Here is a 12,282-nt window from a genome sequence, read left to right on the forward strand (position 1 = left end):
GTTCTAGTTCAGTTCTAGTTCAGTTCTAGTTCAGTTCTAGTTCAGTTCTAGTTCAGCTCTAGTTCAGTTCTAGTTCAGTTCTAGTTCAGTTCTAGTTCAGTTCTTGTTTAGTTTTAGTGAAAGTTCTAGTGAAAGCTTCTCCTATCAGGAGAACGAAATGGATACAAACTCTTATTTAGTAGTTGAGATAAGCTGTGCTTACTTTTTGGTTACAAGAGTGTAATCGCTTGGGGGATTTTGAATGGGCTTTCGTAATTAAACATTTCAAAAAATATCCCTTAATACAAAACTAATTATTTCCAACACCTGATCTAAATATATATAATTTTGACCAACTACTCAAACATTATTATTATTTTAGTGCTTTTAATATTATATTTTAGTTTTCTTTTAATAAATTATATTTTACTCTTATAAATTCTTATTTCACACTTAATTTTAGGTTTAAAAACGAAACGAAATAAGAATTTTAATTTATTTTGTGTTTTTTCATTATGTTGTTTTCACACTTAAGAAATGTTATTAGAAAAAAACCTTAACCCGCATAGAATATAAGTAATTATTAAAAAAAGGAAAAAATATGTTTTTTTTTTTTAAACTTTACTCTATATATTTAGTGTAAATTTAACACTTATTTTAATAGATTTTGTTTTGGCAAAACATAATTTGTTATAGATTTTTAGAGAATTTTTAAGTATTTTGCAAAAACCGTTGTTTGAATATAAATTAATAAATAATGAAGAACTTTTGAAATAGAACTTTGCAAAAGTTTTAAAGAGAATTGTTAGTTTTGTTGAATGAACCAAAGAAGAAATGTTTTAAATAAATCATAAATAATTTTTTTAGCAAAATTTCTGCTACACACATTAACAAATTGCTAATAAATTATTCATATAATATTTGTATAGAAAATTTTTTGAAAATAAAAAATTTGAAAAAAACAAAATTTTTTTAAATAATAAAATACACGATTTTTTTCAAGAAAACAAAGCAGATGTCGATAACAGTTTGCTTTAGTTCATTAACCCAAAGTAAATAACAAAAATATAAAAAAAAAACTTAATATTCAAAATGATACCAATATATTTTTTAGTATTTTTTCCATTTTTAGCTTTAAGGCTTTTTAAAAAAAAAACACAAAGCACGTTTTTTTCAAAAGATATTTGTTTTTATCTTCTACTATTTTCATGATTTACAATTAATGATCGTAGCCAAATATTAAAGATCGATTTAAAAAAAATGTTTAGTTTTTTTTATTTTTTTTATCGTGTAGATATTAATAAAAAGTTAGAACATATATTTTTTTTTAAAAAAAACCTTCAAAATCCGTAAATGAATTATTATAAAATTGTACAAGTTGTATTTGATAAATTAGCCTTAAACTAAAACATCAAATTCGAATTAAACAGTAATTTTGTAAATCTTCTATATAAAATAGATGACGTAATTCTATTGAGTCGGCAAGTAATTTGATCGCTTTATCTTTTTTTGCTATTGAACAGAAAATGTAGATAAATTAATGAAATATGTTTAACACAAACATATTAAATGATTAAAGAGCTAACAGTGGATTAGTTTATAGTAAAAGTGTTTAGATTCATAATACGAATATAAATCTCAAAAGAATTTTCTGGGGGGGAAAACTAAACAAAACAAGTAAGGCCTTTTTATAAAGGGCTAGGGTCAAATGAGGACCTATAATTATAAAGTTCATCAGGGTCATCAAGGCTAGTATAGAGCTTGATGAACTTAAAAGCCCTATTTGGCGGGCTCAGTTGTATGGGGCTTAGGTAAAATAATGGACCGATATTAACTATTTTCAATAGGCTTCGTCTACAGTACCATGTGCCAGATCATGTGCCAAATTTCATTGAATTATCTCCAAAATTGCGACCTGTAGTTTGATTATAAGGTTAACAAACTCTACTTGGGGATTCAGTTGTATGAGGGCTAGGTGAAATAATGAACCGATATTAACCATTTTCAATAGGCTTTGTCTACGGTACAGTAGAAGATCATGTGCCAAATTTCATTAAATTACCTCCATAATTGCGACCTGCAGTTTGATTGCAATGTTTACAAGCCAAATACGGGGGTACAGTTTTATGGGGACCACGTGAAATAATGGACCGATTTTAAACATTTTCAGTAGGCTTCGTCCCTAAAATATCATGTACCAAATTTTATTGTATTATCTTCAAAATTACAACCTGTAGTTTCGGCTCAGAAAATGATTCTGAGCCGATTGGTATATTTTAAGGTGGATATAGGACCAATATTATTGTGCATTAAAAACATCAGAACAAACCCACTAAAGTGGTGTAGGGTATAAATATTGTGATAATATTGTTAAGATTCAAAACATGATTTGGAACAAAAAAAAAAAAAAACTCGCGATCGTCTCACGAATATTATTATTCTAGGGTCATTGTTCGAAAAATACTTGAATACTTTCACTACATTTAAGATTTTAAACTACTTCTTGTTTAAAGCACAAAATTTAAAGTACAGAACTTTATAAAAAAAAATTTTAAATTTATATTGCTCGTGAAAAATTCTCGAATATTTTTAAACAAAAATATTATTATATTTAAGATAGAAAAAAAAATGAAAAAAAAGTCACGATCGTTACGCGAATTTTTGTTTTCTAGGATCATTGTTCAAAACAGACATAAAATGACATTTAAATTTTAAACTTTTTGCTGATTTTTAAACCAAATATAAGAAAAACTTTCAAAAATATATATTGCTCGCGAAAAATTCTCAAATATTTCAAGATAAAAATGATCAAGATATGACATTTATTTTTCTCTTGGAGAGACTTTATGTACTCGAAAGGGACGCGCTTTACGTTAAAACTAAATAGACTCCATCCCAAAAACAAATTCCCCAATACGTGATTTTGGAAAAAAAATCATTCGGGAACGTCTTGCGAATATTGTTTTTCTAGGGTTTTGGTTTGAAATTTTTATATATTTGTAGATTTTTAAATCACACAATCTGTAGTACAAATCTATATAAAAGAAAATCTTTTAAAAATATATATTACTCGCGAAAAATTCTCGAATATTAAAAAAAAATCCTCAAATGTTCACTCTTAATCATAACGAGTCTGAAAGTTTTGCAAAAAATAAAAATTTCGCAAAATAAAATTTGAGAAAAACTCCCGATTGTCTCGTGAATATTGTTTTCATACGTCAAAAAATTCAGTACGATAGGATGTCTAGTGGAAATGTGTACATCACTTCAAGAATTATTCATGAATGTCTGATGTCTCTTAAGGTGATATCGATACATTCTACGGTTATAATTAATTGATGAATGATTAGAAATTTTTTCAAAATAAACCACATAAACTCATTCATGATTCTCTCGTGAATAATTCGCAGTAAGTCCGATCTGTGAGTTTTATGATAAATAATACTGAATAGATATAAAATATTTATAAAACTTTGCTTAATTAGTTTTAAATATAAACTTATTTCTGTTTTTTTTTTATAATATTATAATTTATCCTATTTTGGCATTAAGCCCTTTAAACTGCATATTTAAACTGCTACTGCCTGAAAATTTCATTATATTAGTCATGATTTTGTCAAGATTTTTTTGGGGGGACAGAAAAATAAAAAAAACAAAGACAAAACTTCAAACAATTTCAGCAGATACATTAAACATTAGTCATCGAAAAACTGCTCATCAGTTCATCTCAACGTGAATCTATAGGATTCCTTAAAGTTTTAAATCCCAAAAGAAAAATGGGGAAAAAATAAAAAAATCTTGAAAAAACAACTCACGAAAATATAAATATTTTGGAGACTGTGTCATTGTGTCTGCAGTCGTTTTTTTTTTCTTTTGGAAGCAAAACCAAAACCAAAAAATTGTCCCAAAATAAATACCGTTAATTGACATGAATTTAAAACAAAACGAAACATTTGCACAAAAAGAACTTCCAAAATAAAACTCAGCAAGAGATCAATAATAACAATAATACTTTTTTTATGAAAAATAAAACATATTTTGCATAAAAATTTTACAAAAAATAAAAATACAATGATGGTCACTGAACACGCAAACAACATACAAATTTTGATTCAATTCAGTTACAATATATATTTTTGAAAGATTTATTTTAAAAATAGATTTACTTTAGTTCTTTACAACTTTAATAATGTTTATGACTATCAAAATTAATTGTTATGTTAAGCTATTAAAATGTTACCATAGATTAACAAAATAGAAGATATTTAAGAAAATTTTGAATATATTTCAGAAGCTAATAATAGCTCTCAAGGCAGAGAAAGGTTGGTTTTGATTTAAAAGTTTTCAGAAAATTGTAGCTTGTTTTTTTCTACTGATAATCCTAGGGTCTAGTCTATTAACAAGTTTATAATAGACTAGTGTAGTGTTGAGTTTATGGGCCAGTCTAATGATTCTTATATTGACTAGTCTATTGACTATGCTATGAACTAGTTATGGAATATTATATGGATTAGTCTATGAGTTGTTCTAGTTTATGGTCCATTGAGTCACCTATTGGATTAGTCCTATTGATTAGTCATATTGAGTAGTCTATTGACTATTTTATGGACTAGTTCATGTGCTATTCCAAGTCTATAATAGTCTAGTGGAGTATTTAGTTTTTGGACTAGTTTAATGATTCTTCTACTGACTAGTCCATTGACAAGTCTACTGACTAGTCTATGGACTAGTCTATGTAGTATTATATGGACTAGTCTATTGAATATTATATTAACTAGTCTATTGTCAAGTCTACTGACTAGTCTTTGAAGTATTCTATGGACTAGTCTACTGACTGGTCTATTGACTACTCTATGGACTAGTTCATTGATTATTCTATTGACTAGTCTATAGACTAATCTATTGATTTGTCTATGGACTAGTCTATTGATTATTATATTGGCTAGTCCTTTGATTATTCCTATTATGTAGTCTATAGACTACTCTTTGGACTAGTCTATTGACAAGTGTACTGACTGGTCTATGAAGTATTCTATGGACTAGTCTATGAACTAGTCTACTGACTAATCTATTGACTACTCTATGGACTAATTTATTGACTATTCTATTGGCTAGTCTATAGATTATTCTATTGACTAGTCCATACACTATTCTATTGGCTAGTCTATAGACTATTCTATTGGCTAGTCTATAGACTCTTCTATTGGCTAGTCTATAGACTATTCTATTGGCTAGTCTATAGAATATTCTATTGGCTAGTCTATAGACTATTCTATTGAGTAGTCTATAGACTATTCTATTGAGTAGTCTATAGACTATTCTATCGACTAGTCTATAGACTATTCTATTGACTAGTCTATAGACTATTCTATTGACTAGTCTATAGACTACTCTATTGACTAGTCTATAGACTATTCTATTGACTAGTCTATAGGCTAGTCTATTGACTAGTCTATAGGCTAGTCTATTGATTATTATATATGGACTAGTCTACTGACTAGTCAACTGGCTAGTCTATGAACTTGTCTATTGACTAAACTATAGATTATTCTATTAAGTAGTCTGTTAACTAGTCTATGAACTAATCTATGGACTAGTCTACAGACTAGTATATGGGCTATTCTAGCCGTGGACCAGTCCATTGAGTAGCCTATTGACTAGTCTATATATTATTCTATGGACCAATCAATTGACTAGGCTATTGACTAGTCTACTGACTAGACTATGGACTTGAATAGTCAATGTACTTGTCTAAGAGGTAGTCTAACGACTTGTCTATGAATTACTCTATTGATTAGTATATTAACTAGTCATTTAGCTATTAATCTAGTCTATGTTCTAGTATATTGGGTAGTCTGTGAACTAGGGTTCTATAAATCGACTTTCTAATAATCGAACAATCGACTTTTTGTTGAAAAATGTCAAAAAGTTGAAGTCGACTTATTTTGTTCCAAAAAAGTCGATAACTCGAATGTCGTCTGTGAAAAGTCGACTTTGAAAATAAAAGTCGAAAAAAAAGTCGGAAAAAATCGAAAATAGTCTAAAAAAGTCGGAAAAAGTTGAAAAGACGAGAAAAAGTCAAAAATAGTCAAACAGTCAAAAATAGTTGAAAATCGAAAAAAGTTGAAAATCGAAAAAAAGTCGAAAATCGTCGACATGTCTGAAATAGTCGAAAAGTCGAAAAAAGTGAAAAATAGTCAAAAAGTCGGAAAAAGTTTAAAATAGTCGAAAAGTAGGAAAAAGTCAAAAATAGTCGAAAAGTTGAAAAAAGTCGAAAACTCGAAGTCGTAAAAAGTCGGAAAGTCGAAAAAAGTCTATAAAAAGTCGACTATATACAAAATACTAAAAGTCAAAAGTTCTAAAAGTCGACTTTTAACTAACAGAAAAAAGTCGAAAAATCGACTTTGCATATAATGCAAAAAGTTGAAAATTTAAAAAATTCGACTTTTAACTAAATGCAAAATGTTGAAAAGTCAACTTTTACCTAAATGCAAAAAATCGAAAGGTCGACTTTTCGTTTCAACTATAGAACCCAAATGTGAACTATTAACTTGTGTATGTTCTAGTTTATGAACATGTCTACTGACTAGTTTTTTCACTAGTCTTCTGACTAGTTTATTCATTAGTCTACTGATTAGTTTATTGATTAGTGTACTGAATAGTCTCTTGACTAGTCTATGAATTAGTATATTAACTAGACTATTGACTAGTCTCGTGACAAGTCTACTGACTTGTTAATTGACTTTTCTATGGTCTATTCGACTGGCTAGTCTTTGGTCTAGTGTATAGACTAATCTATTGGCTAGTCTATAAACTACTAGTCTATGGGCTAGTCCATAAGAAGTAACAATATTTTACACTTAAAAAAAATTTTACCAAGAATTTAAATTTTTTTTGACAAATGATATTTTTTTGTGTTTAAATTCATTAATAATCATTATAATTATATTTAACCTCAAAAAAAGAGAAGAAAGATAAAAAAACTCAAGAAAATAAGCATGAAAATATAAAGAAATTTAACTATTAGTTTTCTTTTTTTTAACTAAAAACGAAGTAGTAAAATTATTTTAACGAACCGTAAACCTCAAAAAAAAAAAAAAAAACTTGAGACAAACATAATCTTTTTTTGTTAAGAAGATAAAGAAAAGAACTCATAAAGAAATTAAAAAAAAAAAAAATAAAGAAACGTTTCATTTGGTTGCTTTTTAAAAGTGAAGAAAACAAAAGTAAAAGTGTAACTGCCCTTCAATACTTTATGTTTATATAAGAATAAAAGAGACAACAGAAAATGTTTATAAAAATGCAATTTTTCTTAATTTGAAATATTTATCTTTAATTTCCTTTTGATTTTTGTGAGTTTTTTTGTTTTTTTTTTCAGTTAAAAAGGGTAAAGGCCATATAAAACTTAAACTAAAGATTATTTTGTAGGTTTTAAAAACCTGTATTAAGTAATTTGTCTTAATGTTTTTGTTGTTTTGTTTCTTTTTTAAGAATGCAAGAAGAAATTCATTTATGGTCAAAAGATAATGAATATATATTTAAATGTGTAGAAATAAAGAAAAGATCGGCTGGGAAATGGGGGCATGCAACGGAGATTTTAAGAGCAATAAAATCTATGCTAAGACATGTATAAAAATGATAAAAACCCAAAGAGAGAGAGAGAGAGAGGAAGAGATCATACGTTTTACTCTTTGACGATAACTGCTATAGAATAAGGATTCGACCAGACGTTGTAGTTCATATTCTAAATCTAAGATTTGCTATAAGATTTCAAACGTTCTTAAAGCTGGAGGTACGTACACACCACATTAGGGATACCAGCCGAAGCGTCTCAAATTGGCGGCGGCTGGCCGCCGGTAATATTTTGCAAGTCGCGCCGTCGCCGACTTATTTCGGCTTAAAAGCTAAGCCGGCTTAAACGTAGCCGCTGATAAAGATTGGAATCGTACATGTATTTCGGAAAATAATTTCACCAATTTGAATGGAGTTGCCAATATTTTAAATTTTTATTGCAAATTAAAAAAAGTTGCCTCACAATATTGTGGTAATATTAAAATAGTGAAAACTACTATAAATGTTCATTTTCTGAAGAAAAAACTTATATAAAGACGCTTAGAGGTCAACTTCTGAAGAAAAACGTAAATTGAGCCGACAATTTAGCAGCCGCCGATATTTTCTATAATAAGCCGCCGCTTACCGAAAATGGTTGCGGCACCGCCGCCGATCATTTTGCATCGGCTTGTATCTCTGCATCACATGTTCTACGCTTTCTCGCATTCTATGTATCTGTCAAAAAAGTAAAATAAATGTATCTATATGCCGAAAGTTACAAGAACAAAAGCGTAGAGATTTTCTATCTTTCTAATAAACTTTATGCTTTTAAACACAAACCAATTAGAGATCTAGCCTCCGGTAGTTTAGTGATTAGTCTTTCAGTCTGGTAGACCAGAGGTAGTGGGTTAGATTTCCAACTGAAGCACTGGTTAAGAAGCGCACTATAGAGACCTAGCTGTATTTCTTCGGATTTGATGTATTACATATCCTCCTTTCAAACAACCGATAGATCCGAGACATTATTATCTCTTATCTTTGATTTTGAATAAGAATTTAAACTTTTGAAAGAGTTATAATTCTAAAGAGAACAAGTTTTTCACTGCGTGCCGATTTCTAAAACTGATTCAAGATTGATCGCCCGATGAAGGGAGTTATAAATGCTTAAAGTGATCTCGAGAAAGTATAAATATATATGTGACTGGGGTTAAAATCTTTACTTTAAAGTCAACAGTTAGGATTTTCAGGCGACATAAAGGATTTTATATATAAAGGCGTCTGGCCACTTTTACAAGGTCTCAAATGTGGCCTAAAACAAGTATTTTTCAGCTTTTTAGGACACGATATCTAAGAAACCTGATGGTTTGGAGAAATTTTGAGGCCAGATTTGGATTAACCTTGATCTTTGGATGTCCGATTCGATTTAGTACTATCCGGAAGTTTTCAGAAAGTTAAACCAACAGTTATTCTATAACACTTTATAACTGGATGTAAAATGGATCTAAGGTAGAGGACGGTCTTTAAATGAATTCTCGATATCGGCTTTCCGACTTTATTTATTTTTTCTACAGTCCGATAAATTTCAACTTTAATTCATAAACTTGATCTTGCGATTTTCGTAGAATACATATCAACTCTTTAAAAATCGTTATAGAACCCTGACTAAAATTAGGAATTGAAATTTTTAGATACAAAAAGTTTCTTTCCAATTTTAATAATTTTGAACTGACTACAACAACATCAACTTTGTGGAAACTTACCTGTATTGAACCTGCCACCGAGGCAGAGGAAAAACTCATGTTGCTGGATTCTTGAGTTGGTGATAAACGTTTATTATTGTTGCGTTGCATTAATTCTGTAAAATGATTATTGTTACAATTGTTGCTATTGCTGCTGCTGTTATTATTAATAATGTTATTGTTGTTGTTGCTATTGCTGTTATGATGAATTTCCTTAAATGATTTTGTTGTAGAATTTAAAGATTTTCTAGAATCAGTTAAACAACTATTACTACTGCTATTATTACTATTATTATTATTAATTATTTGCTCATGATGATGTTGATGAACATGATCATCACTGTTATTGTTAAGTTTTGTTAATTGTTGTGCAACAGTTTGAGACATTGCTACCGTTGAGGTTGTGGATGCTGATGATGATGATGGTGATATTGGCGACAATGATACTGAAACCGATGATAGGGAAGATGATGTTGCAATTGTAGTTGCCAATGATGACAATGATGATGTTGCTATTGTTGGAATCGTGGCTGCTGACAACGACGATGATGATGCTGTGGCTGCTGAAGGCAACAAATTTGTTGTTTTTGTGGTGTTAAATAAAGTTGTGGATATTTTTGTTGTTGTTATTTGTTTTTGTGGCGAGTTTAAAGTGTCATTTATGTTGCTATTAATAGTTGAGGACAATGTAGAGTTATTATTGTTGTTGTTATTGCCACTATTTGTGGTAGAGACAGTATTTGTTGTGACAGTGTTGTTGTTATTGTTATTGTTGTTGGCAGCAGTTGTAGAGGTATGATTGTTCATAATTGTTGGCGTTGTACCACTGTGTTGGCCTGTGACAGTGGTTGACATGACCGGATGTAGGCAAAATTGATAACGATTAGTAGAGTTGGAGTTATTGTTTGTGTTATTATTATTGTTGTTGTTGTTAATATTAGTTTCTTTGTGTTGATGATGATTTCGCATGTTTGTTGTTTCTTTCTTTTTTATAAAATTTTATTTATTTTCTTCCCCATTTGCCTTCACATTTAAAAAGATGTTTATTTAAAATTTTCACGTTTTTTTTTCGAAAATTTTATTTTGATTTTTTTATGTTGTTAATTTTATATTAAAAACTTTTTATGCTTCGTTTAATAAAGTGACATTTTAAATGTTTTTTTTGTTATCTTTTTTGAAAAATTTTCTTTAACATTTACCTTGTTTCGTTTTATTATTGTGGATTTCTTCTTAAATTTCTTGCATGAAACGTGTAGAATTTTTCAAAAAATTTCTTTTATTTTTTTCATTTAAGCAAATTTTTATTTTAATTCAATTTAAACTGTTTTTTTTGGTCTTCTACGTTTTATCCAGTACTTGTACGTGATCTACATAATTTTTTGCCATCTGATTTATGATTAATTGTATTGAAGTTAAAGCTGCAAAAAAAGAAAAGAACATGGATTTTGAAAATTAGTTCAATTTATGAATGAATTAATAATAATGTTTACAAGAATTTTTGTTTTATTATTTTTCGCTTTTTTTTGCAAACGTTAAGGTTAACAGAGTTAATTAATCAAATGTGTTGGTTAATTGCGTAAACAAATTGTTGTTTTTTATTTAGTTGTTTAATGACAAAAAAACACGTTTAAATTCTCAGCAGTTTTGTGCTAAATTTAACAATTAATTCATTTTATAAATAATGAATGAATAAATATTTTATTTAATTTTACAAAAGATCATTTAAACTAGAGCTGGCGTTTGGTTACAAGTAATGAATTATTTTCAAAAAAAAACTTTAGCGAAACGTGACCCAATTTTGTGAATTACTTACTTTTTATTTAAAATTTAAAAAAAATTAAAAATGGTAGTCGATAGTCTATTCTCTAGTTAAGCCTTTAGTTTTATCTATAGTCAAGTCTATAGTCTGGTCTATAGACTAGTATATAGACTAGTCTATACTAGTACATTGTCTAGTCTATAGTCTAGTGTATAATCTAGTATATAGTCTAGTTTATAGCCTAGTCTATAGTCTAGTCTATAGTCTAGTCTATAGTCTAGTCTATAGTCTAGTCTATAGTCTAGTCTATAGTCTAGTCTATAGTCTAGTCTATAGTCTAGTCTATAGTCTAGTCTATAGTCTAGTCTATAGTCTAGTCTATAGTCTAGTCTATAGTCTAGTCTATAGTCTAGTCTATAGTCTAGTCTATAGTCTAGTCTATAGTCTAGTCTATAGTCTAGTCTATAGTCTAGTCTATAGTCTAGTCTATAGTCTAGTCTATAGTCTAGTCTATAGTCTAGTCTATAGTCTAGTAGTCTATAGTCTAGTCTATAGTCTAGTCTATAGTCTAGTCTATAGTCTAGTCTATAGTCTAGTCTATAGTCTAGTCTATAGTCTAGTCTATAGTCTAGTCTATAGTCTAGTCTATAGTCTAGTCTATAGTCTAGTCTATAGTCTAGTCTATAGTCTAGTCTATAGTCTAGTCTATAGTCTAGTCTATAGTCTAGTCTATAGTCTAGTCTATAGTCTAGTCTATAGTCTAGTCTATAGTCTAGTCTATAGTCTAGTCTATAGTCTAGTCTATAGTCTAGTCTATAGTCTAGTCTATAGTCTAGTCTATAGTCTAGTCTATAGTCTAGTCTATAGTCTAGTCTATAGTCTAGTCTATAGTCTAGTCTATAGTCTAGTCTATAGTCTAGTCTATAGTCTAGTCTATAGTCTAGTCTATAGTCTAGTCTATAGTCTAGTCTATAGTCTAGTCTATAGTCTAGTCTATAGTCTAGTCTATAGTCTAGTCTATAGTCTAGTCTATAGTCTAGTCTATAGTCTAGTCTATAGTCTAGTCTATAGTCTAGTCTATAGTCTAGTCTATAGTCTAGTCTATAGTCTAGTCTATAGTCTAGTCTATAGTCTAGTCTATAGTCTAGTCTATAGTCTAGTCTATAGTCTAGTCTATAGTCTAGTCTATAGTCTAGTCTATAGTCTAGTCTATAGTCTAGTCTATAGTCTAGTCTATAGTCTAGTCTATAGTCT

The 12,282-nt window shown here is 29.0% G+C and overlaps 1 protein-coding gene across 1 annotated transcript in view; it reads right to left on the bottom strand.

Moving 5' to 3' along the window:
* LOC111681967 (protein Shroom) overlaps positions 1-12,282 on the bottom strand; it is a 120,545-nt gene that overhangs the window by 89,630 nt on the left and 18,633 nt on the right. The window contains exon 2 of the mRNA XM_046955190.1: positions 9,291-10,687. Coding sequence (XP_046811146.1) covers positions 9,291-10,238 — 948 coding nt within the window. The 5' untranslated portion in view covers positions 10,239-10,687. The remainder of the gene's footprint in view (positions 1-9,290; positions 10,688-12,282) is intronic.

The sequence above is a fragment of the Lucilia cuprina genome, chromosome 6 (genome assembly GCF_022045245.1).
Source record: "Lucilia cuprina isolate Lc7/37 chromosome 6, ASM2204524v1, whole genome shotgun sequence".
Classification (NCBI taxonomy): Eukaryota; Metazoa; Arthropoda; class Insecta; order Diptera; family Calliphoridae; genus Lucilia; species Lucilia cuprina.